Source organism: Eumetopias jubatus, unplaced genomic scaffold (assembly GCF_037043125.1).
Source record: "Eumetopias jubatus isolate StellerSeaLion01/CBP00866 unplaced genomic scaffold, mEumJub1_p1.0 scaffold_1, whole genome shotgun sequence".
NCBI lineage: Eukaryota > Metazoa > Chordata > Mammalia > Carnivora > Otariidae > Eumetopias > Eumetopias jubatus.
The window spans coordinates 191,536,528-191,563,212 of record NW_028274807.1 but is presented as its reverse complement, the minus strand read 5'-3'; the positions used below and the strand labels follow the sequence as shown (position 1 = coordinate 191,563,212).

The following is a 26,685-nucleotide window of genomic DNA, read 5'->3' as shown; positions in this document are numbered from 1 at the left end:
GCCTCCTCTTTTTCCTTCTTTTCTATCAATTGGTCTTCTAGATCACTAATTCATTCTTCTGCCTCACTTACCCTAGCTGTTAGATTAGATTAGATTGGATCTCATTGATAGCATTTTTAAGTTCTGCCAGTACAGCTTTCATTTCTGCCCTTAGAGGCTCTATGTTGCCATTAATCGATTTCTCCATTCTAGCTATTGTCTTAACAATTGCTACCCTGAATTCCATTTCTGACATCTTTGTTATATCTGTATCCATTTGTAAATCTGTGGCAGACATCACAGTCTCTGAGTTTTTCCTGTTTTGGGGGTTCCTCCTCCTAGTCATTCTGTTGAGGGGTGGTTAAGGGAATGTACAGAGTCCAAATTATTGACCACAACCCAAGCAAGATGCACCTGTTTTCTAGGGACCTTAGAGTTGTTGGCCTTTTGTTCTCCCAGCCTGTCTTCTGGGGGAGGGGCTTGCTGCTCTGTTACTCAGGCAACCCTGTTTGGGCAGAGTTGCCCTGTCCCCTGTGGGGGGAGATGGGCTCAGTGAAAAGCGGTTTTTTGGGGCTTTTGTTTTCTGGCGGCTTTCCCTGGAGGCTTTCCGTGTCTCTTCCGAGAGTCAGAGCAGAAGAGATTGTTTCCAACCCTCTGCCTCAGAGCAGAGAGATCACAGTCTGTTCTTCAGTGAGTTCTCCAGGCCACAGTATCTCTGTTTCTGTCTGTGCTGCTATAAACTGCAGCATCCTGGGTTGTGCACCCCTCAGCAAGGCTCCCAGTCCTCGCCTCCAGGTCAGGGCACGTCTTTGTCCTTTGTGCTTTTATAACCACCAGCCACCCCCAGTTCACACATGTGACCCCGCCACTCCAGGTTTCAGTCCGGGGGGGCTGCCCTAAAGTCTTTTCCCCACTGCTACTGGTCTGCGAGTCTGTGCCCTGTGTCCCCAACGTGGGAGGGTTTTACGCTCCTATGTTATTTCACCTTCCTGGCGCCAGCACTTATGGTAGCTCTCTTCCCCTTCTGTTTATCTTCAGATACGTGCCTGCAGAATCACGGCTCCCTGTTTCATACCTCGGAATCAACCGCCTGTGATTTTCTGTTTGTAGAGATCCAGATCTTTCTTCTTACATCTCAGGCTGATTTCATGGGTGTTCAGAGTGGTCTGGTAAATATCTAGCTCAATTCCGGGGACCAGGTGGAATAGTTCCACTATTCCTCCACCATCTTTTCTCCTATCTTTTGTAAATATCTTTACCTGTAGCCAGTGACGCTTCACAGACAAATAGAAGAAGTTAGAAGGACTCTATGGTGTGTGCAAACTATTGGGGAAAATGATGGAGACTCTTTTAATTGTTTAAGAGAGAAACATATTTTTCTTTAAATTAAAACTTCATGCTCTTTTAGCTGATAACACTGTAAAAATTTCTTGTGGAAACTCCTATCCACAACCAAATATTTATCCACAAGATGTTTATCTACTAGCAGAAGTGGTAGAATGATATTCTAAGCAGATAAGAGTTTTAAAAATCTTCTTTACCTGCCTATCACAATGAAGAGCCAAGTCACAAGAACCAAGGGGCCTCTGACTTTTGCAGAGAGGAACAGAGCTTCACAAGATAGTAATAAAGACATAGAACTTTGAACAGCCTTAAAAAACTTCTCACACAGAATAAATATTAAATTTGTCATTTAGAGTATGTTTAGAGTATGTTATGTTGTAATTCATAATATACAGGAACAAAAATGCAAGGCAATATATTCAAAATAAGAGTCCTTCCATTTTTTTCCCAACACAGACATTGATATTTAAAATTTTTTAAAGGCTACAGAGAAATATAAGTAGCCTCAAGAGGAGTAAATATTCTTCTATTGTGTGTATGTACATGTGTGTGAGAAAGTAATTCAAATTCACTAGTATATGGGGTGAGTGGTTTATAGAGTAACCCAGAAATATAAACTATGAGGGAAAAAAAATGCAATGAAACAGCTTAACTGCTGAGTGCCAAATAAACAAACAAACAAACAAAAAACAAACCTTCAAAGCAACAATATGAGGAAAACTGAGGAGGACTAAAAGGGTCTTTTTACTCCATTGTTGGTAAATTTGTCCTCTGTAGCCCTCCACGGAGTTAGATGGGGAGAAGATCTGGAAGCTTCCTAGCTAATTTGAATGCTCTAAGTAGTCAGTCCACATAATTCATGTCCAACTATGGATAATTTTTTGGTTTAATGTTCCAATTTGGATTGTAATACAGGACAAATGACCTGGCCTTGCAAATATCTACTTTAGTATGTGATACACAGCCAGAGTTTTGGAAAAAAAATGACAGTATTTCTAGATGAAAAATTAAATTAGGGGAGTAATAAAATATTAATATAAAGCTAACTATTTCAAGTTGTAAACCAGGCATATACTCAAAGCCACATTGGGAATAACGGCATAAAATACAAAATAGAGATGATAATAAAAGGAGGCTTTTTTTTCTTTCAGATGCTGTAATAGTGGAAAAGGCACTCTGTTTTAATAACTTTCCTAGAATAATTCATTTTACATGGTAGTCTTGATTTTATAGTTATATATTTCCATAGTGTACTTTCAAATAAGAAGTAGAAACTGAAAATTAATAGAGTATCAGGAATATTAGTATACATGGCTGCCTAGGGAATAAAACGTATAGTAAAGCAAAGACTAAGACAAGAGCATATGCAAAAAAAAAGAGAACTCATACTTTCGAGGCTCTCACACTAATGAAGATCTCAGATGTGAATTAATGATTAGGAACTTAAATTACAAAATCAATGTATCACTGAAAACTTATTTTAATTAGCTTTTGCTACTGTTTGTGTACTTTTCCTCTAGCTATCATGATAACATGATTTGATTTTTTCTTAGATTACAGACTACTGAATATATCTAATTTCCCTTTAAAAATACTCAATGGTTGACCATCAAAAAAAGTATTTTAACTACAAATTACAAACTTCAAGCACAGTAAGTAATGTAATTATCCTCATTCGTCCACCATTATTTATGACATGACGTTGGTTTCCTTAAGTATAATTATGCTACTCTAAAGATATAAAATTCTAAAATAACACAACTAATAGTAAGGATGCCTAAATTAACTAAACTGATTTTTCTTCAAAGACTATATGTAAATAAGCATTTTAAATATGTAAGCCGATTTCCCATTGACTTACACACTTAATAAATGGGAGAAGTGATCCTAAGGAAAAGAAATTACCAAAAAAGCCCCAAACAAATGAATTTGATCACCATAAATTCTCGAACTTTTTGAAACATAACCCATCATTTTTGTTGGTCATGTTTTCTATTTCATAGTTTGTATATTGTTACTGCCTCTAACAATAAACCCCTAAGCTTGCATAATATGGCAAGGCTTCTGCCCTTCTCTCTGGCTGCCACTCTTAGTAGGCTCCAACTAAAGGTGGGCCAGCATAGGTGTTACCAATGAGATGGTCCCAGTATAGGCTCTAGCCCTATGCTACTAGTCATTTTGACCATCACGGCACACGGGTGACCAGATAGCTATGCCACTCAGAGCTTGCGTAATGCGTGATACGTTTATTTTCAATTTCATGTAGTTGGTAATTAGTATATGTTTGAATAATAAATGATGAAGGATGTCAGAAGTAGAGTAGCTAGTAGCAAAAGAAAGCACACCAAGTGATAACAAACTAAAATATTCAGAACTAGTATTCCTCATTTTCCCATGAAGCTCTATTGCTTCTTGTCAAGGCTTATCTCTCATATAGACAAAAACACTAAGTTCCTCATGTCATGATGTTTAAAGGGCAGTTTCCCTCATAAAACTTTTCTCAAAGTTTTCCAGGGAAGGGACTAACATTTCCCACCTGCCCTGAAATTTCCACCATTAAAGGAATTCTTTTGGTTTAGGTAAGAAAGCTGGTGCTGTGCATATGGGGGATGGGCGATATATCCCATTAATGAAATGATATGAATTAATTTATCAGATTAGCCAATTAATACTGTAGAGGAATTGACAGCTGGGATGGGGGCAGTGCTAGACGCTGAAGGCAAATGTCTATTTTAGTTTTTATATCTTAATGTTATTCAGGGTGAAAGGGACAAAGATGTCCAGAGCAACATTTAAAATGTTGGTATGAAATGTACTATTTATGCATAAAGTGATTTGTGGTAGATTTATGTTTGGTATTACTAATAGTTTCATCATGCTCAGAAGCAAAGATATTATTAAAAAAAAAGGATTTCCCCATGCACCTTGCTATGGAAACTCATTAAAAGTTCCAAAAAACCATAATTACTGCCTGAACAATTTCATCATATTCTCAACTGGCTCTGAAGGTAGGAGCAATGAACCTAATCTACATCCTACTGTCCAAGGGAAATCCTTGATCAGTTATAATTATTAAAAAAAATTTTTTGCGGGCACCTGGGTGGCTCAGTTGGTTAGGCGACTGCCTTCAGCTCAGGTCATGATCCTGGAGTCCCGGGATCGAGTCCCACATCGGACTCCCTGCTCGGCAGGGAGTCTGCTTCTCCCTCTGACCCTCTTCCCTCTCATGCTCTCTATCTCTCATTCTCTCTCTCTCTCTCAAATAAATAAATAAAATCTTAAAAAAAAATTTTTTGCAAGCATATACAAAAAGTTTTTCTAATGATTATATAATAATTATATTACATATAACTTAATATATAATTTGCTATATTTATATTTATTACCTATAATTTAATATACAGTTATTATATATTATTGACATAGAAATGATTTGTATCATTTTATGAAACCATAACTTGACTGTAATCTGCTTTTAAGATAATTATTTTTCACAGAAAATAGGGATGCCTATCATTAGAGAACAAAGCTGAAGGAATTTCACAAATTCATTTCATATGAGGGAAAAGAGTCATCATAATGTATTAAGTTTTAAACAAATGTTTCAGAACTACTTTCCGTTTGGTTTATGACAAGTTTTTTTTTAAACTTTATGTGAATTTACTAATTTATAAGATATATTTGTATTCTAAATAATTGCAAACAGAAAACCTTGGTTAAGGCAAGTCCCAGCACTAATCCATGATTCATTATCTAAACTTTAATTGGCACAACTCTTGAAACTCTGGGACCATATGGAAAATAATGAGTCCTAATAGGTCTAAGGTGGAGGGATGGTAGGGGAGTGAGGAAGCCAGAAAACCGTCAATTCAGAATGCTTAGCCACTGCAGCACAATCTCCCCAGAGAGCTAGAACAATGTGTTCTCAATGTTTTACTGGTTTCTCCATCATATAACTAAACTGCATGTTATTTCTCTCATTCTGTGAGACAAAAGTTAAAATGAGAAAACAAAAACAACCCCAAAACTGGTTTCCATAATTAAAAATGAAACTGGCTGACTGTTAATAAAAAAGGCAGCAATTTAGAGTTACCATAACAACCCGAGGCAACTGTTGACTGACACTGCAATCTGCCACCTTTTTATAAATAGCAGTTGATTCCCCCTCTTTCATTTCAGCCGGTTTTAGTGCTCAACGGAGCTAATGGAACAACTGTGCTTTAGAACGACTTCACTCATCAAGCAGTGTACCTCTTCGCTGCTGTCACTGCCGTAAAAATCATCCTCTGATTCGGTGTCTCTCCTTGTCACACTGGCATCCTCTTTTAGATCCAAAATAAATGGGCACCCCTCTGGGGACATGTTCTGAGTTTTTCCATGAGGTGCTGATCGTGGTCTTGATGAAAAAGTGAAAATGTCCTTTGGAACAACCTGGGTTTCCTCTGCCAGTTGGCCATGTTCACTCTCCTTGCTGGCTTCCAGCCACAGATGTGAAGCGTGGCAGGAATCATCATCCAGAAGGAGAGACTGTCTGCTGGATGCCAAATGGGAAATGCGATCAACATTTTCAGGAAATATCCACTCATCTGACATTTGGGAAAGATGACAAAAATTAGAGGAGTGTTCCATCAGTGTTATATTAAGGCAGGTAGTTATGTTAAAATTTCTTGGGTTGAAACAGAGATTTATCAAATAATGCAGAAGCCAAGGAATGCAATTTATCCACCATCTTGTAACCTGCTAAACATTTAGCCCATAGATCAGTGCCTATAGTTACAGGCAACTCATTTGCACTTCCTCTCCATCTGATTTGAAACACTGGCCAGGAAATTTATAAGTCTGAAATAATTATCACCTGTCTTGCAGCAAGTTCTTCATAGCACAACCTCATTAATTTGACATTCCAGGAGGGAAGAAATCTTCCAAATTTAAAAGGGTTTGAGTTACTAATATCTTCTTTTAACTGCAGGACAGAATATTTAATGTTTCTTTAAATAAAATAACTGGGTATTGTTTGGATTACAAATCATGGAGGAGAGGAAACCATGAAAAGGTTAACAGGCTTTTCCTTTCCATTCTACTGACTGAAACAGGACAATTCATAGACTAAACTGAGTAGACTTTTCCAGTAACAGTAAATCCACAGAAACACTTGTTAATGTGATTGGTGAAAAAGATCTTTAATTATAGGAGAGAATGTTTTGATACATTTTGATACATTCTGCACAACATTATTTGTTTTAAAAATACTGTATACTACCACTAGGATACATTTTAATCAAAACTTTAAAAAATTTTGAACTTTAAAATAACTTAAAAATTTTTTTGAAATTTAGTTGACACACAATGTTATGTTAGTTTCAGTTGTACAACATAGTGAAAAGATTTTAATCTTTTATGTAACATTGAGATAGATTTTTGTAACTATGATCCAGGCAAACTGACACAGACAAATATTTATAATGAATGTCATTAAAAGCATGCTTTCTTCTTTAGAATGACAGCAGGAAGAAGCTGCATTTTTCTCAACTTAGTCTATTTTCCTTAAAATTTACTTTTTTTGCTGCATTATGTCAATGGTGAAAATCTTAACAAAAATCTGTGTTCAGCAGAACCAAAATGTGGACATGGTAATTTTACCCCGACTCTTGAATCCTGCTATATCTATCCTCACAAGAAAAGTAATCCAGAGATATCTAAGATTTGCTGACTTGAAACTCTAAAGCCTATACAGTACAAAAGCAACAAACAAAAAGACCTTTAATAAAAATAACATTAATGGCACAAATAAAATCATATTCATCATAATGTATTCATTTCTTAAGACTATCATTATATAATATAACTTGCTTGTGAAAAGGGTAACAAATATACATTTCCTAGAGAAAATCTGTAACTTGCACATTTTCTGTAAGTAAGTGGCCCACAGCAGGCTGAATCTACTTCATTGGACCACATTTATAAGGGGATGTGGAGGGTCTGGAGTCAGTGTACCGTGAGCGGGTGAAATAAACAGATTCACTGGGCTGTCCTCTTGGACAGCAAATCCTTTTGCATGGTGTTAAGCACATAGCAGATATTTTGTAAACACAGTAGATGCTTTATTAAAAAATAAATGTTGAAAAAGATCATAAAAACCAATGGGCTGCATTAAGTACATTGATAGTAAAGAAAACTGGAGGAAAAGATACTGGGAATCTTCATTATGCAATTCAAAAACTTGCATGACCTATTGCCAAACATATTATTAACTGTCAAAAAGTCAAAGTAAAAGGAGTGTTTCTACACCAAACGAACTCTAATTATCTCACCACCACATGCTTTTTTGGAATTCGTAGTTTTACCTCAAGTATTTCCATATCAATTGTAATGAATAATTTGGTGTGTTTTCTTAGGAAAATATGTAAATTACTGTGTAATCACAATATTGCAGCAAACAAGATAAATGCAAGAATGATCACCTAAACATCTAATTAGTTTTTCTACACAGTCAGATTTATGCTAGAGACACTAATTGCGCCTAACATTTTAATGAAGGTTTCAACATTGCATAAATAAGACTGACAAACTACAAACAATTTTCATTTATTTTCCTTTTTCCCTTGCTCAAAAACAATTCGCCTTTGTAAAAGTACCACACACCTGCTAGGAAAGATATGTTGATGGGCTCAATGCTCTACACTCCAACCATCTCCATTATAAAGAGGACTGGAGACTTGCAACAATAGGTAATCTTTGGGGACAGTGACAATGCCCTGTGAAAACTTCAAAGTTTCAAACTTTCCTTCTGAACAGGATAACTGGTGCATTGAAACTTGGAAATAAAAATGTCTTTTCATCCATTAAAGTCTGACATGCAATTGGGGTTAAGAGGAGACTTATCAAAAAATGACAGATTTTAGCAAATGACAGCATCACAACTTCTCAAAATGACTGGGTTAAACATACTGATATTTCATCAATTATTAACAATTACAGTGGACTAAAGATGCCAACCTGCTTGATCAGGAGACTGCAGTGCTGGAGAGCTGGGGTTCATCTCTGTGCTTTGTTGGGACCCACTGTTGAGGGCAACTCTTGCTTTATCTTCATTCCTGTTATTTCCTGAAGAACTGCCTTTATTGGAATAAATATTTTCCACAATGTTATTTCTTTTGATTTTTATAAAAGTTCATTTTGAAGAATGCTATTAATGCAGTGTGCTTTTCTACATGATTATTGAAAAGCACAGTAGAGGTGACGATACAGATTATCTGCAGTTCTTTTCCACTAGAATTTTTCAAAGATGAACTCAGCTGCATTTTTGTAGAGGTTCATCTTTAAATTCCTTGATATTTGCATGGGGACATTTTAGATTTAAGTTTTACAATATGCAATAAAAGGAATTCCAAAACCCATATTATATTTAAAGGGTCCTATATTTTTCCCTTTGGTTGCACATAAAATGGGAGTGTGTTTTCTTTAAATTACAATTCTTACACAACTGACTTAAAATTTTAAACCAAGCACTTTCCTTCAGCATCTTAAGAAAATGGACACAGAATTAACCTTTCTATCTACTATTTTATAAAAATAACATGAATCCTAACAAGCTGAATTTCAGCCTACCTAAGAACTCCTCATTTTTGAGAAATTATGCTAACAGATGTGTACATGATATACTCTGGGCTTGACTCAGGATATATGAATGCATGTGCAGACAAATCTATACTTAAATGCCTCAAATCCAATATTCAAAGGGATAACTAAAATAGCCACCTATATTTATCTAAGGCTTTATTGGTTGCAAAGAGTTGAAATTTTAACCTACATTCTATTAGATGGCATGGAGTCCAAAGGGAGAGACAGCAAATGTAAACACACACACACACACACACACATATACGAAAAGGGCCCAGTTTAAAAAGAGGAGATATAAATGAAACATGAAAAATTATGAGTTAAGTTCAATTTTAGTAAAGTCTGCAGGCAGGAACTTCTTCTATCAAATTTGGGCTCTTTCTAAAAAACAATAATTTAAGCTTATTCCGCCTTTGACAGTAGAAGTAGGGAAGTCCTTTACTTCTGTGGTACTGTCTATTTAATCCAGCAAATCTCTGTTAGAGCTCTAGAGCAATTTTTTTGCAGAAAATTTGATTTCCATAATCCCTGTAGAAAAGACATTTATATTTTAAATGAATTGGTCCATAATCCTTTGAAATTTACAACCTGCAGAGAGAGATTCCATTGCTCTGCATAATACACAGATAAAAGATAGTATTGAATTAGTGCCGTACCGCTGTGTGCCTCTGTCCTTTCTCTGCTGGTGCTTTTTAACCATAATCTTCTCCTGCTATTATTCTTAACTGCTGATGGTTCTTGAGGGGGATGTGGATGCATAACTTGCAGATTGGCTGGTACATTTTCATATCAAAGAACAAAAAGCCAGAACAGAAAGTACTATATGGTTTGAAATAACTCAGTAAATATAATTGTAGCTATAATGAGAATGTTCATATCATTGTGACATCATAAAAAGCTGTATCAAAACCACAACTTATTCCTTCTTGGAAAATAGGCACTTGTTCATAGTCCATTATTGGGATCGTATCAGGCTTTCAAAATTACTGAGACATTTTATTCATGTAATATAACCTTATAGAGAGTTACAGGTAATTTGGTTAATTATACATACAACATGCTATATTAAAAATATAAAAAATGAAACGGATTGCTAATATAGAAAAATAATTGCTTCCTTTGCAAGAGGAAGTCAATAAGTATGATTCATTAACAGCTTGGAAGGTAGTTTCCTAAAGAACCCTGGAGAACTGCGATCAAACCTGAAAAAGAACTCTTAAGTGTAATTTAATTGTGTAATCATCATCATAATAATTAACAGCATTCATAGTAGCATCTAATATTTACTGAACGCTTAATTTCTTGGCACAATATGATGTGCTTGACTGGTTTTTCTTATTGAATCCTCACAATGACCCTTTGAGGCAGTCACTCTTCATTACTACTACTAGGCCAGTAGCAATTTTATCCCCATTTTACAGATGAGGAAACTGAGGCCCACAGGGTTTAGGAATTTTGATCAAGGTCTTACAGATGGTGGTAGAGCCAGGACTGAATATCTATGGTCTTTACGTCCTTCTCTCAGTTTTGTACTGTATGAGAAATATAGTCTGTAATAGTGATCATTAATCTCTAAATCAAATAAAATGAACCCAAATGCCTTCCTTTAAACTCTCACAAAAGTCAGACATGCAAGAATGGAAAAACTATAGTGAGTGAAGAGCCTTTGGTACTGGTCTCAATTCTTTCCAATGATTACAAACTGCAAATCATTTTACCTCTCTGTTAGCCATGAACCCTCAATCTACAAAATGGGACAAAAGTCTCTTCACCAACAGGGTTCTCTGTGCATCAACAGGAGAAAATAAAAGCACTTTACAAATGGAAGAGATTAAAAGATAAAAATAAGAAAACTTAAAATGCACATGGAGTTCCCAAAATATAGTTATTATAGAATGCTATGTTATTTCCTCACCAGTCATCATAAAATAAAAACAGGGTACTATGGCAATTCGAAATAATGGAATAAAGAGAATATAAAGAGAATGATAGGTGGGGCGCCTGGGTGGCTCGGTCGGTTAAGCATTCGACTCTTGATCTTAGCTCAGGTCTTGATCGCAGGGTCACGAGTTCAAGCCCCTTGTAACCTACTTTAAATAAATAAATAAATAAATAAATAAAGTATTAAAAAAGAGAGAGAGAATGATAGGTTCCAGAAGAGAATATATGTATAAGAATTTGAAACAGATTTCAATATCCACCACCTTTTTCATTTTTAAATGATAATTCTCTGGATGTTAAGATCTAATCAAGAATTTAACTTCAAATTTATCTTCACAAGAGCATTTCTATTCTCCCCTAGCTATTGGCACTTATGCATGATTCTTACCACGAACAGGTATAGTCTGCTTTATTTGGCGAATATTTTCTTTATCTGCTTGCTCCTCAGACTCCGGCATCAGCGAGGCTGACATCTCTGCACTGCTAACACAGTCCTCAGCCACAGACTGTTGGCGTGATCGGTTATTTCTGGACCCAACGGATCTTACTGTCTGTAAGGGACAGGAATTAATCTTCACATTTTACAATATGGGAATTGCATTTATTTCTTGTAGAATTTACAGAGACTAATAATATTTGGACAAATAAAAAGTGAGAAAAGAAACGAGGAAATGAGAAGTTTAGAAAGTTGGTGGAGAGGGGAATTATAGCAGAAAATTAGAAAGAAATGGAAGGAGAAATATAATGTGAGACAAAATAGAAGACAAACAAGTCTTCTAGACACATAAATTAAAATGTGCTTATACTCCATCTTTAGTAGGTAGGAGTTGAACTGAAAATCGCTGCGTGTGTCAGAAATTCAGAGGAAATTAAAAATAAAAATATAACATTTGAGAATCTGTTCGTCATAAGGTATCTGGTGAAGGTCCAACTCCTTTTTGAAGGAGACTGCAAAATGTGTTCATATATATTTGCCTTTAAGTTTTGTGAACATATTTAATCAAAAGAATACTCAGAAATGGTAATTGTGTTGACATGACAAAAATAAAACAGTTTTGAGGTCTTTTAAAATCCAGAATTTCTGTTTCAAATTTATTCAAGCCTTATGCTTTTGGCATGTAGTCTCCCTCCCTCTTTCCCCCGCCACCACCCATGCACTGGGAAAGATCCCTTCTCTTCCCATGCCCCTCATGCTTAGACAAACTCTTCAGACCTTGCTCCTACCTCACTGGATATCCTCATGTTATTCCTTCTGCCAGAGAGTGGAGGTGGTCCCAGAACTCTGGATCCGAAAGCGATATGACAAACATCTTGATTTTTACTGTTCCGCACACTACCTGTTCCCCTGTTAATGAACTGATCTGTTTTGTTCAAAGAAGGTAATAATAGTCCATTAATGGGCATAATGACAAACACCATGTTGCAGTGCTTCTGAAAGTACAATCCAGGTGTCATATGATCTGAATCCCCCTTCCCCACTACAGGTCGCTTATAAAAAATGCAGATACTGGAGCCCAACATCAGATCTACCAGATCTATAGAATTCGAATCTTGGGGAGGAGCAGCAGAAATCTATAATTTTAACGAGTTCCCCCAAATGGTTCTTATGCTCACTGTCATTTGAGAACCACTGCCATAGATATTCTTCCTCAAAGAAAGAGAGAGAGAGAGAGAAAAGAAAAGAAAGAAAGCTACTAAAAAATACATCTTATTTTCTCTTTAAGGAAATAATTTAAATAAATCTGTTTAACTCAATTGAACAAATATTTGATTGAGCACTCTTGAGCTTTTCCTAGAAGTTGTCAGTGATACAAAATAACTAAGATATATCACTAGCCCTCAAGGGAGGTGAGAGTACAAGTAAACAGGTAACCATAACATAAAGCAACTCAGTGGAAATGAAGAAAAGTGACCTCTTGCTCCTCAAAAAATTGAAAATAGAATTACCCTACAATGCAGTAATCACAGTATTGGGTATTTACCCCCCAAATACAAAAACACTAATTTGAAGGCATTCTTGTACCTCTATGTTTATTGCAGTATTATTTACAATAGCCAAACTATGGAAGCAGCCCAAGTGTTCAGTGATAGATGAACAGATAAAGAAGATGTGGTACATATATACAATGGAATATTATTTAGCCATAAAAAGAATGAAGTCTTGCCATTTGCAAAGAAATGGATGGAGCGAGAGAGTATAATGTGAAGCGAAACAAGTCAGTCAGAGAAAGACAAATACTGTATGATCTAACTCATATGTAGAATTTAAGAAGCAAGACAAATGAGCAAAGGGGAAAAAAAAAGAGAGAGAGGGACAACCATGAAACAGACTCTTAACTCTAGAGAACAAACTGATGGTTAGCAGAGGGGAGGTAGATGGGGGGTAAGGGTGAAATAGGGGATGGGGAGTACACGTATTATGATGGGAAAAAAAGAGTAAGTGACCCCTTGAATGGAGTTTGAATGACTGATAAGATTTCAAGAATAAAAGATGTAGGGTGCCCTAGAGAGAAGAAAGTGAATAAAGACAAAGAAGAGTGAACTGGTAGGGTATGCTTGGGAAGCAATGAAATTACCAGTTTAGGTAGAAGGATGGGTTTGGGTCACACTGAAAAGAGCCTTAAATTGCTAAGAGCCTATTCTAAATTTGGTAGGTGATAGGGTATCATTGAAAATTTTGGGGGAGAAGGAGAACAAACTGATAGGACCTCCAGGATAAGGCAGGTGTGCTGACCAAACCTTGCTGCCTTTCCCTTCTGGGCACACAGCGATATTACATTTCTAAGCCTTCCCTGTAGTTATATGGGTCATGTGACTGACTTCTGGTTAATGAGACGTGAGAAGTGAAATGTGAGACGTGTAAACTACTTCTTGGCCCCTAAAACCTCCTGCATAATTCCCCCATACTCTCTCCTCCCTCATCTTGACAAGACGCAGAAGATCCAGGGGAGAGCTTTAAGGCCTGGAGAAGAACCACTAGGTGAAAGGAGTCTGGGTCTCTGAATGACCTCATGGAAGGCTGCCCAAGGAACTCCTGATCGGACGAGGCTGTGGGGCTCTTTCTGACTGCAGGTGAGGGTGATGGACCTTAACTCAAAAAACTGCCTGCAACCTAGAAAACCTTCTGCTATGCCCACTTGCAAGACAGGACCAACCTGAATATTATGATGTTGGCTCCAAGTAAGTCCACATTTGTCCTACAGTCATGGATATATATGAGCTACTGGCTACTTCCTGTCTGACCTATTCTCCAGAAAAAATTCTTATAGTTAGGTAGGTGGTTTCTTTAGCCTCTGCTGCAGAGCTGTAACTTTACATGTGGAGTTAAAAACCACTCTTCTGCAATGGCATGAAAAAAGGCACCAAAGTTTGTGAAAACACGCCATGCTTAGAAAGTTCTACTTGTTTAGATCTGAGTAGAATATGTGTGGGTAAATGGGTGTTTTCTGGGTCTGGTTTTATGTTTGCAGTAGATGAAGCTGAAGAGATGGGCAAGGGCCAGACTGTTGACATGTCCTGAAAGAATGTTTGCTGGACAGAAAATCTAAGGTGGTTGGCTGGCAAAGTGGTGAAGAGATACACCATTCCAGTTTTCTTCAAATTCTTGAAGCCCTGTTAGGTAGAAGAGAGTTTCCATTTGTCCAAAGGGCAGAATCAGAACTGAGAAGAACTGACTTCAAGGTTTTAGTCCAACATGAGGAACATCTTTCTTTAAGTATGTCTGGTCACTGTGGTGGAGAATTTTCTGTCATTCTGGCTCTTATAAAGCAGATTCAGATACCAGAGGTCTCCCTGCTTTCTATTTCTGGCCTAGTCCTCTCTTCTGAGTTCCACGCCTTGCATCCAGTGGCTTTCTTGCTCAGTTCCTCTTCCATGTCTTAAAGACACTTCAAATGGAGAATGTAGTCCAGCGAATGGCACCACAATCCACAGAGTTTGAAGAGTTAGGATCTGGTTGTCATCCCTGACTCCTCTCTCCACCTTCTCCACAGCCAACCCAAGTCTACTTCTCTCTACCTCCTCGGTCAGCACTGCAGTCCAGTGACCGTCATCCTTCTCCTGGATAATCATAGAGCCTCTCAAGGGATCTCCCATGTCCACACTGGCTCCCTGTCCCATGCCCTCTCCAAATTGTAGCCAGAGCAGTCTTACGCAAGCATATACCTGATCAAGTCATTTCTTTTCCTCACTTAAAACTTTTCAATGTCTTCCCTGCTGCAGTTAGGATTAGGAAGAAAGACCTTAACAGTGGCTGCAAAAACCTACATGTTCTGACTTCAGTTCATACCTTTCACCCCTCATTTTCTGCTCTCTCCACAGACTGGCCTCCTCAGTTCTTCCTGCCTACCAGAGCATCTGTGTGTGCTCTTCCCCATGCCTAGAACGCTCTTCCAGTGTAGGTACTCCCATAACCTTTCCTTCCCATAACTTGTCAAATTGCACTTAAAATTTTTTTTAAAAATTCAGTTTAGTTAACATAGTGTATTATTGGTTTCAGGGATAGAATTTAGTGATTCATCAGTATATATAATATATATAACATAACATAACACCCAGTGCTCATTACATCAAGTGCCCTCCTTAATGCCCAACACCCAGTTACCCCATCCCCTCCCAAACCCCCTCCAGCAACCCTCAGTTTATTTCCTAGAGTTAAGAGTCTTTTCTGGTCTGCCTCCCTCTCTGTTTTTATCTTATTTTTCCTTCCCTTCCCCTATGTTCATCTGTTTTGTCTCTTAAATTCCACATATGAGTGAAATCATATGGTATTTGTCTTTGACTGACTTATTTCCCTTAGCATAATACCCTCTAGTTCCATCCACCTCATTGCAAATGGCAAGATTTCATTCTTTAAAAATTGTACTTTTACGTGTGTTTGTGAGATTTGCTGATAATGTGTGCTTCAGTAGATATAAACTCAGTAGCCTAGTTTGTCACCCCTGAATTGCTAGCCTGGTGCCTGACATGGAATTATAGATCCTTGCTGAGCGAAATGAATGAATCATTAAATGTAATGAGTCAAATGGGATGTTCGATTAAATGACTAAATATTTCTAACTATGGCTAGAATTTCATTTTTCATTTTAAGAAAATTCCAACTGCAGGTTTTATGTGTGAATTGAGGAAGACTGGGCAGGACCGGACAACTGCCAGGATATGGGGGATGAGAAAGAAGGGTCAACAATGACCAAGACATTGATAATTACATGAGTGGTGTGGCTTTCAACATAAGTAGTGCTATGGCACCCCAATCAGATACCTACTCAGGTTACATGTGAAATGTTCTAGTGTTAGCACATAGACTTGGCTGTGTGTGCATTTGTATTTTTTTTAGTCATTATAAATATCCATTTGGAGTTAACCAAACACTGTTAGTCTCTCAGGATCAATAACAGAAAGAAATGACACTCAAATCCCAGGCCAATTGGAAAAATTTATATAGAATCTGTCATCATTTGTACCATTTGTGACCAAGTAGAACAAATCCTAGACTATTGATTTTGTTCTCAAATGTGGATTTTCCCAGAAAGAAAGAGCCACTGAAGGTCCTGAAGGGTATGGGATATGGCTTGGGCCTACATGGGAATTTTTAGTACAGAATTTTAGTACAGAATAGGAACTTTTTTTTTTACTTCCAGTCATGGGAACCATTAGGCTATGGGCATATTTTTTTGCATATCTTTCTGTTCAAACATCTTATGGGGCAATTTCCTCAATGCTTTTTCATATTCTTTATAGTTTCCCCCAACTAATTTAAGCTCCTTTAAGTAGAAAGACCATTTATTTGGTAGTGTATGTACCTCCATCTGTGGAGCCCAGCAAAGTACATGGCAGACAATGGATAAAGTTCACCACAATTGTTAAATAGTATTTAAGATTAAAAGGAAGATTTTTTAGGGGAGAGAATATTTCAAAAAATCATACTGACATAGCTCTAGCTATAATTCCAACAAAATGTACAGATTAACTAGTTCGTAGCTATTTAAAAAATTAAAATTCCTAAATACCTTGAATTTTTTAGAGGAATCTCTTACTTAGCAGTGGATGTCCAGTGACCATTCAAGATACACATAAATCTCATATAATATAGTCTTCTAAATCACAGAAAATTAGATATGATTCTGTATTTTATAACAGGATCTACTATAGGATTTCTTTAAAGAGTAATCTACCACTCTGTATTTAAAGTTAAGTCTATTTTTTAAAATTCACAAATGCTAGTACACTTTTTTCACAAACCAAAGTATACCAATACTCAACCATTAAGTATCTCTTTAATTAAAAGACTTCTTTAAACTTCTTGGTACAATTAACACATACACATTCTTAAAGGCGGTTTCATTTTAGTAATTCTGTTTATAGTCATTAATTGTCACAATTATCTCTATAAACATGTATCATGCTATTTATCTACTATGAGACAATCCTAATTAAAACCTACAAGGAAAAGTAATTTAGACTTTTGGGTTCTAAAATAAAAAATAAAAGGGACAAAGTTTCTATAATGAGAAAAACCTTAATAAAAGAAAACTACAAGCAGAAACGCATGCCTTTTGAATTCTAAAGGGAGCTCTTTTAAGGGCTGATATCAATATGCACAATATAAAGTTAGAAATCAAGATTAGATTAAAGTCATGCTCTAGGCGTTTCATTTTCTTGAGTTTGCGGAAAATGAACTTGGTGTAGGTCAGAGATGTTACCATTAATTATTTTGCTATTTTATGAGGGGTACATGCCTTTGTAGTTAGAATATAAAACCTGAGGGTCTACTCTCTAATTGTCTTTTAGAAAAATAAACATTCATTTTTGTCTCAAGATACAATGTTCTAATTATTATAGTCATTTGAGTTTACAGGGTTTTCAAAGCTTAACCAGAAAAACCTGCTGAATTTTCAAATCTAATCATTGAAAGGTCATGCTCATGCTCATTATATCTATAATCTGGCAGTCAAATCAGAATTAGACTTGCCACCAGAATCCAATCTTGAATTGGATTAATTTTTATTTTATTATATGTGCACTATTATAAAGAATGTCAAAAATGCAAAAAAGGCTGATCTAGTAAAGCAATATTATTTTAGACAAGGTACTTAACCTTTTAAGCCTCACTTCCTCTCATAAGATTAGGATAATAATAGTACTTAAGTCATGGTATTTTTGTTAGATTGCATGAAACAATGCATGTAACACGCCAAATACTGTGCTTAGTAGGGACTAAAGCTTAGTAAATATGCTATTAATATCTTCTATCTTGAATAGCATTTAACACTTTACAGAGTCCATTCATAATCACTTATTTCTTCATGCATCCATCCTTTCAGTAGTGACTGGGCACCTGGTCTGAGCAGTTGTATCTCATTAATAAAAGTTTAAGACATTTTTGAAAGGCAATAAAACATACTACAAACTAAAATTAGAATATCTCTTTCTCCTCTAAACTTGAGTATGACCTTAGACAATGTCATCTGTGAGTAAAGTTAGGATATGGCAACAAGATAAAAAGTAATAGAGCACAAGATGTTACTTTTATTCACAAACTCTTAATTTATTAAAAAGCTATCAATAACTGGGGGGAGGAGCAAGATGGCGGAGGAGTAGGGGACTTAAATTCCGTCTGGTCCCAGGAATTCAGCTAGATAGTTATCAAACCATTCAGAACACCTACAAACTCAACAGGAGATCAAAGAAAAGAATAGCAACAACTCTCTGAACAAAAAAGTGACCACTTTCTGGAAGGTAGAACGTGTGGAAAAGTGAATCTGAGGCGATATTCAGGAAGATAGACCACGGAGGGAAGGAGCCTCCTCAGCCAGCTACTGGCAAGTAACAGAGCAGCGGAGCAGAAAATCAGAACTTTTAGAAGTCCGCTCTGCTGAGGGACGTCGCTCCAGTGGCTAAGTGGGGGTGGAGCCCTCGCTGGGGCAGTGTGGTCTCAGGACCCTCGGGGTCACATAAAGACTGGGGGTGCCGCTGTGCAGCAGAGCTCACAGGTTATCAGAGCGGGGAAGCTGGCTGCAGAGACGGAGCTGAGGAGAGGGCTCTCAGCTTGGGGTTGCCATAAACCGTGATCCACAGCACAGTCGGGCCACTGCTCCTCCAGCAGGGACCCAACAAGCGGCAGATCCAGGGAGACTCCCCTTCCTCCCCTGGGAGGAGTGGTGTGTGAGTGCACCGCAGGGATCTGCTGAGTTTGGAGACTCCAAACGGGGTCTTGTGCCAGAGATAGAAATGCTCGGTCACAGGCCAGTGAGCATGGATTGCGGCGGGAGACCAGGGAGACAGGAGTGATTGAATGCTTTTCTCTGGGGGCGTGCTGAGGAGTGGGGCTCCGACCTCTCGGCTCCTCTGGGACCAGCCATTTTCACTCTTGACCTCCAAAGCTGTACAGAAACCTTGCAGGGAACAAAAGCTAGCGAGAGCAAACCCGAGCAGATTAGCTAGCCTGGCCCCTGGCAAGGGCAGGGCAGTTCCACCTCCAGCAAACACACTTGACAATCACTACAACAGGCCACTCCCCCAGAAGATCCTCAAGAACATCCAGCCAAGACCAAGTTTACTGATCAATGAGAATGGCAGAACTCCAGCACTAGGGGAACACAGCACATAGAATTCATGGCTTTTTTCCCATGATTCTTTAGTCTTTCAAAGTTAATTTTCAAAATTTACTTATTTTTCTCTTTTTCTATTTTTTTAGTTGAATTTTTCTTCTTTCCTTTTTCAACCAACATTTTATCAATTCCTTTTTAAAAATCTTTTAAAATTTTTCATTTTTACAGTCATATCTCTTCATTGTATTTAACCTTTTTTTTTTGGTATATATATAAGCTTTTCTTTCTTTAAAATTTTGGGATACAGTTTCTTCTAACAGACCAAAATATACCCTAAATCTAGTGTATGATGTTGTTCTAGTCTCCTGCCTGATCACATTCTCTCTCTCATTTAAAAAAAATTTTTTTTCATTCTTTTTTCAAACAACTTCTTATCAATTCCTTTTTAAAAATCTTTTAATTTTCATCTTTATAGTCATATTCCATTGCTTCATCATATTTACCCTTATGTTTGTATATATATAAGCTTTTCTTTCTTTAAAATTTTGGGAGGCAATTTCTTCTAACAGGCCAAAATACACCCAAAATCTAGTGTGTGGCTCTGTTATATTCACTAGCCTGATCATATTTTTTTTTTTTTCCCTTTCTTCCCCCACCCCCAGTTTCAGGTCTTTTCTGATTTGTTTAGTGTATATTTTTCTGGGGTCGTTACCCTTTTAGCATTTTTTTTTTTAGCATTTTGTTCTCTCATTCATCTATTCTCCTCTGGACAAAATGACAAGACAGAAAAACTCACCTCAAAAAAAAAAAAAGAACAAGAGGCAGTACCGACTGCCAGGGACCTAATCAATACAGACATTAGTAAGATGTCAGAACTAGAATTCAGAATGACAATTATAAAGATACTAGCTGGGCTTGAAAAAAGAATAGAAGATACTAGAGAATCCCTTTCTGGAGAAATAAAAGAACTAAAATCTAACCAAGTCGAAATCAAAAAGGCTATTAATGAGGTCCAATAAAAAATGGAGGCTCTAACTGTTAGGATAAATGAAGTAGAAGAGAGAATTAGTAATATAGAAGACCAAATGACGGAGAATAAAGAAGCTGAGAAAAAGAGAGATAAACAACTACTGGATTATGAGGGCAGAATTTGAGAGATAAGTGATACCATAAAGTGAAACAAGATAGAATAATTGGGATCCCAGAAGAAGAAGAAAGAGAGAGAGAGGCAGAAGGTATATTGGAGCAAATTATAGCAGAGAACTTCCCTAATTAGGGGAAGGAAACAGGCATCAAAATCAGGAGGCACAGAGAACCCCCTCAAAATCAATAAAAATAGGTCAACAACCTGACATCTAATAGAAAAACTTACAAGTCTCAGAGACAAAGAGAAAATCCTGAAAGCAGCTCAGGACAAGAGGCCCGTAACCTACAAGGGTACAAACATTAGACTGGCAGCAGACCTATCCACAGACCTGGCAGGCCAGAAAGGACTGGCATGATATATTCAAAGCATTAAACAAGAAAAATATGCAGCCAAGAATACTATATCCAGTTAGGCTGTCATTGAAAATAGCAGGAGAGATAAAAAGCTTCCAGGACAAACAAAAACTAAAAGAATTTGTGAAAACCAAACCAGCTCTCCAAGAAATATTGAAAGGGGTCCTCTAAGCAAAGAGAGAGCCTAAAAGCAACATAGACCAAAAGGAACACAGACAATATACAGTAACAGTCACCTTACAGGCAATACAGTGGCACTAAATTCATATCTTTCAATAGTTACCTGAATGTAAATGGGCTAAATGCCCCAATCAAAAGACACAGGGGATCAGATTGGATAAAAAAAAACAAGACCCATTGATATGCTGTCTGAAAGAGACTCATTTTAGATGCAAAGACACCTCCAGATTTAAAGTGAGGGGGTGGAAAATTATTTACCATGCTAATGGACATCAAAAGAAAGCTGGGGTGGCAATCCTTATATCAGACAAATTAGATTTTAAACCAAAGACTATAATAAGAGATGAGAAAGGACACTACATCATACTTAAAGGGTCTATCCAACAAGAAGATCTAACAATTTTAAATATCTATGCCCCTAACATGGGAGCAACCAATCATATAAGCCAGGTAAAAACAAAATGAAAGAAACACATTGACGACAATACAATAATTGTAGGGGATTTGAACACACCTCTCATTCAAATGTACAGATCATCTAAGCAAAAGATCAACAAGGAAATAAAGGCTTTAAATGACACACTGGACCAGATGGACTTCACAGATATATTCAGAACATTCCATCCCAAAGCAACAGAATACATATTCTTCTTGACTACACATGGAACATTCTCCAGAATACATCACATCCTGAGTCACAAATCAGGTCTCAACCAGTACCAAAAGATTGGATCATTCCCTGCATATTTTTGGACCACAATGCTTTGAAACTAGAACTCAATCACAAGAGGAAAGTTGGAAAGAACTCAAATACATGGTGGCTAAAAAGCATCCTACTAACAAATGAATGGGTCACTAGGAAATTAAAGAAGAATTTAAAAAATTCATGGAAACAAATGAAAATGAAAACACAACTATTCAAAATCTTTGGGATGAAGCAAAGGCGGTCCTAAGAGGCAAGTATATAGCAATACAAGCCTTTCGCAAGAAACAAGAAAGGTCTCAAATACACAAACTAACCCTACTCCTAAAGGAGCTGGAGAAAGAACAGCAACTAAAGCCTGAACCCAGCAGGAGAAGAGAAATAATAAAGATCAGAGCAGAAATCAATGAAATAGAAACCAAAAGAACAGTAGAACAGATCAACGAAACTAGGAGCTGGTTCTTTGAAAGAATTAATAAGATTGATAAAGCCCTGGCCAGAGTTATCAAAAAGAAAAGTGAAAGGACCCAAATAAATAAAATCATGAATGAAAGAGGTGAGATCATAACAAACACCAAAGAAATAGAAACAATTATAAGATCATATTATGAGCAACTATACGCTAGCAAATTAGTTAATCTGGAAGAAATGGATCCATTCCTAGAGACTATAAACTACCAAAACTGAACGAGGAAGAAATAGAAAACCTGAACACACCCATAAGGAGTAAGGAAATTGAAGTGGTAATCAAAAAACTCCCAACAAACAAGGGCCCAGGGCCAGATGGCTTCCCATTTAAAGAAGAATAAATACCTATTCTTCTGAAGCTGTTTCAAAAAAGAGAAATGGAAGGAAAACTTCCAAACTCATTTTATGAGGCCAGCATTACCTTGATCCCAAAACCAGACCAAGACCCCATCAAAAAGGAGAATTACAGTCCAAAATCCCTGATGAACATGGATGCAAAAATTCTCATCAAAATACTAGCCAGTAGGATCCAACAGTACATTAAAAGGATTATTCACCATGACCAAGTGGGATTTATTTCTGGACTGCAAGGTTGGTTCAAATTCTGCAAATCAACCAATGTGATACAACACATTAATAAAAGAAAGAACAAGAACCATACGATCCTCTCAATAGATGCAGAAAAAGCATTTGACAAAGTACAGCATCCTTTCTTGATTAAAACTCTTCACAGTGTAGGGATAGAGGGTACATATCATAATATGTATCATAAAAGCCATCTCTGAAAAACCCACAGTGAGTATCATACTCAATTGGGAAAAACTGAGAGCTTTCCCCCTGAGGTCAGGAACACGGCAGGGATGTCCACTATCACCAGTGCTGTTCAACATAGTACTAGAAGTCCTAACCAAAGCACTCAGACAACAAAAAGAAATAAAAGACAACCAAATCAGCAAAGAAGTGAAACTCTCACTTTTTGCAGATGATATGATACTTTATGTAGAAAACCCAAAAGACTCCACCCCAAAACTGCTAGAACTCATACAGGAATTCAGTAATGTGGCAGGATATAAAATCAATGCACAGAAATCAGTTGCATTTCTATACACCAACAACAAGCCAGAAGAAAGAAATTTTAAGGAGTCGATCCCATTTACAATTGCACACCAAACCATAAGATACCTAGGAATAAATCTGGCCAAAGAGGCAAAGGATCTATACTCAGAAAACTACAGAATACTCATGAAAGAGATTGAGGAAGACAGAAAGAAATGAAAAAACGTTCCATGCTCATGGATTGGAAGAACAAATATTGTGAAGATGTCTATGCCACCCAGAGCAATCTACACATTTAATGCAATCCGTGTCAAAATACCGTAAACTTTTTTTGAAGAAATGGAAAAAATAATCCTAAAATTTGTATGGAACAAGAAAGACCCTGAATAGCCAGAGGAATGTTGAAAAAGAAAAGCAAAGCCAGTGGCATCACAATTCCGGACTTCAAGCTCTATTACAAAGCTGTCATCATCAAGACAGTATGGTACTGGCACAAAAACAGACACATAGGTCAATGAAACAGAAGAGAGAGCCCAGAAATGGACCTTCAACTCTATGGTCAACTAATGTTTGACAAAGCAGGGAAGAATGTCCAATCCAAAAAGACAGTCTCTTCAACATATGGTGTTGGGAAAATTGGATAGCCACATGGAGAAGAATGAAACTGGGCCATTTCCTTACACCACACACAAAAACAGACTCAAAATGGACGAAAGACCTAAATGTGAGACAAGAGTCCATCAAAATCCTAGAGGAGAACATAGGCAGCAACCTCTTCAACCTCAGCCGCAGCAACTTCTTCCTAGAAACATTGCCAAAGGCAAGGGAAGCAAGGGCAAAAATGAACTATTGGGACTTCATCAAGATAAAAAGCTTTTGCACAGCAAAGGAAACAGTCCACAAAACCAAAAGGCAACCGACAGAATGGGAGAAAATATTTGTGAATGACATATCAGATATAGGGCTAGTATCCAAAATCTTTAAAGAACTTATCAAACTCAACACCCAAAGAACAACTAATCCAATCAAGAAATGGGCAGAAGACATGAACAGACATTTCTGCAAAGAAGACATCCAAATGGCCAACAGACACATGAAAAAGTGCTCAACATCACTCTGCAGCAGGGAAACACAAATCAAAACCTCGATGAGGTACCGCCTCACACCAGTCAGAATGGCTAAAATTAACAAGTCAGGAAATCACAGATGTTGGCGGGGATGCGGAGAAAGGGGAACCCTCCTACACTGTTGGTGGGAATGCAAGCTCGTGCAGCTACTCTGGAAAACAGTATGGAGGTTCCTCAAAAAGTTGAAAATAGAGCTATCCTATGACCCAGCAATTGCACTACTGGGTATTTACCCCAAAGATACAAATGTAGTGATCCCAAGGGGCACGTGCACCCCAATGTTTATAGAAGCAATGTCTCCCCAATAGCTAACTATGGAAAAAGCCTAGATGTCCATCAACAGATGAATGGATAAAGATGTGGTATGATGGAATATTATGCAGCCATCAAAAAATGAAATCTTGCCATTTGCAACGATGTGGATGGAACTAGGGGGTATTATGCTAAGTGAAATAAGTCAATCAGAGAAAGACAAGTATTATATGATCTCACTGATATGTGGAATTTGACAAACAAGGCATAGGGGATCATAGGGGAAAGGAGGGAAAAATGAAACAAGACAAAACCAGAGAGGGACACAAACCGTAAGAGACTCTTAATCTCGGGAAACAAACTGAGGGTTGCTGGAGTGGAGTGGGGTGGGAGGGATGGGGTGGCTGGGTGATGGACACTGGGGAGGGTATGTGCTATGGTTGAGTGCTGTGAATTGTGTAAGACTGATGAATCACAAACCTGTACCCCTGAAACAAATAATACATGATATGTTAAAAAAAATTAAAAAAAAAAAAGGTCTCAGTAGCCTAGTTCTTGGTCTTTAGTATTAATGAGTAAAGAAACCTTTTCAGGGAAACAATTTTATTATCTCAAGAAAGAGATTCAAAAAGATTTTGAATAGAGTGGAGCTTAAATAGACTTTGGTAGATAATTTCCATTATTTGGTTTTGGAAATAGCACAGTTTCGTATAACACAAGAAGGCTCCCCAGAAGAAAATCCTTAAAACAAGTAGTGAGAAATTGCTCAATGGGAGAAAGCAGTTAAGAATTCATCTCTGAAACCAGACTGCCTGGTCACATCCTAGGTCTACCACTCACTAATTACTTTTTCTCTGTGAGCCTCAGTATCCTTATCTACAAAATGGTGATTATGATGGTTTCTACACAAAAAGGCATATGAGAGGATTAAATGGGATAAATGATGTGTGATGGCTAAATTTATATAACAACTTGACTGGGCTCACAAGGTTCCCAAATTAAACATTGCTCTGAGTATGACTGTGAGGACATTTCTGGATGAAATGAACATTTTAATTGGTAAATTCCACCCCAAGTTAGGTGGATCTCATCACCCAATCCAAGGAGGACCTGAATAGAACAAAAAGGTGGAGGAAGGGAGACTTTGATCCCTCTGCCTGACCCCTTAAGGTAGGACATTGGTATTTAGCCATCCTCAGACTGGTGCTTTCACTATTGGCTCTCCTGGATTTGGACAGGAACTGCACCATTGGCTCTTCTGGGTCTCCAGCTTGACCACTGCAGATCCTGGGACTGCTCAGTTTCCATAACTGCATGACCCAATTCCTTATGATAGGTCTCTCTCTCTCTCTCTCCCTCTCTCTCTCTCTATATATTCTAAAACCAAATGATGGAAATTATCTATCAAGGCCTATATTATATGTAAGTTGTATATATGTGTGTGTTCTGTTTCTCTGGAGAAACTTGACACTGTGTAAAGGATACAGCAAAAAGTCACTAAACATTAATGGCGATGATGATGATTATTTGCTGCTTAATATACTCACCTGCTCAAATTATATGGCTAGCATTTCATTCACTCACTTGATCACTTAATTAACAAATATCTATTGAGTTCCTGGTAAGTGTTGAGCTAGGTGCTAAGGATACAACAATAAATAGGACCCCTGCAGTTTTGAAGCTCACATTCCCCTTGGGGAGACAGCAATAAGCAAACAATTAAGTAAAAAGAACATATCAGGTAAGGATAAGTGCTGTGATGGAAATAAAAGCAGGGTGATGTTACAGAGAGGGTGTCTTGGGGGTTATTGGATGATTATAGCCTCGTGTTCATCACTATGTGAATTATTTGTAAAAATGTATGTGAGCATAATTGATACAGTATAGATTGTCATAGATATTCCCCTATTATATCATAAATAAACAAGTTTAATATGCAACTATATACTTAAAAGATTTTCGTCAT

At 37.3% G+C, this 26,685-nt stretch overlaps 1 protein-coding gene across 4 annotated transcripts in view; it reads right to left on the bottom strand.

Moving 5' to 3' along the window:
- CFAP20DC (CFAP20 domain containing) overlaps positions 1-26,685 on the bottom strand; it is a 266,263-nt gene that overhangs the window by 92,401 nt on the left and 147,177 nt on the right. For 3 of the 4 annotated variants that reach the window (XM_088021957.1, XM_028110418.1, XM_028110419.1), the window contains 5 exons: positions 12,109-12,245; positions 11,273-11,435; positions 9,600-9,716; positions 8,320-8,439; positions 5,575-5,909 (listed from right to left, as the gene is read on the bottom strand). In XM_088021957.1, coding sequence (XP_087878083.1) covers positions 5,575-5,909; positions 8,320-8,439; positions 9,600-9,716; positions 11,273-11,435; positions 12,109-12,245 — 872 coding nt within the window. Of the gene's footprint in view, positions 1-5,574; positions 5,916-8,319; positions 8,440-9,599; positions 9,717-11,272; positions 11,436-12,108; positions 12,246-26,685 lie in introns of all 4 variants that reach the window. The other variant, XM_088021961.1, reaches the window with a different exon arrangement.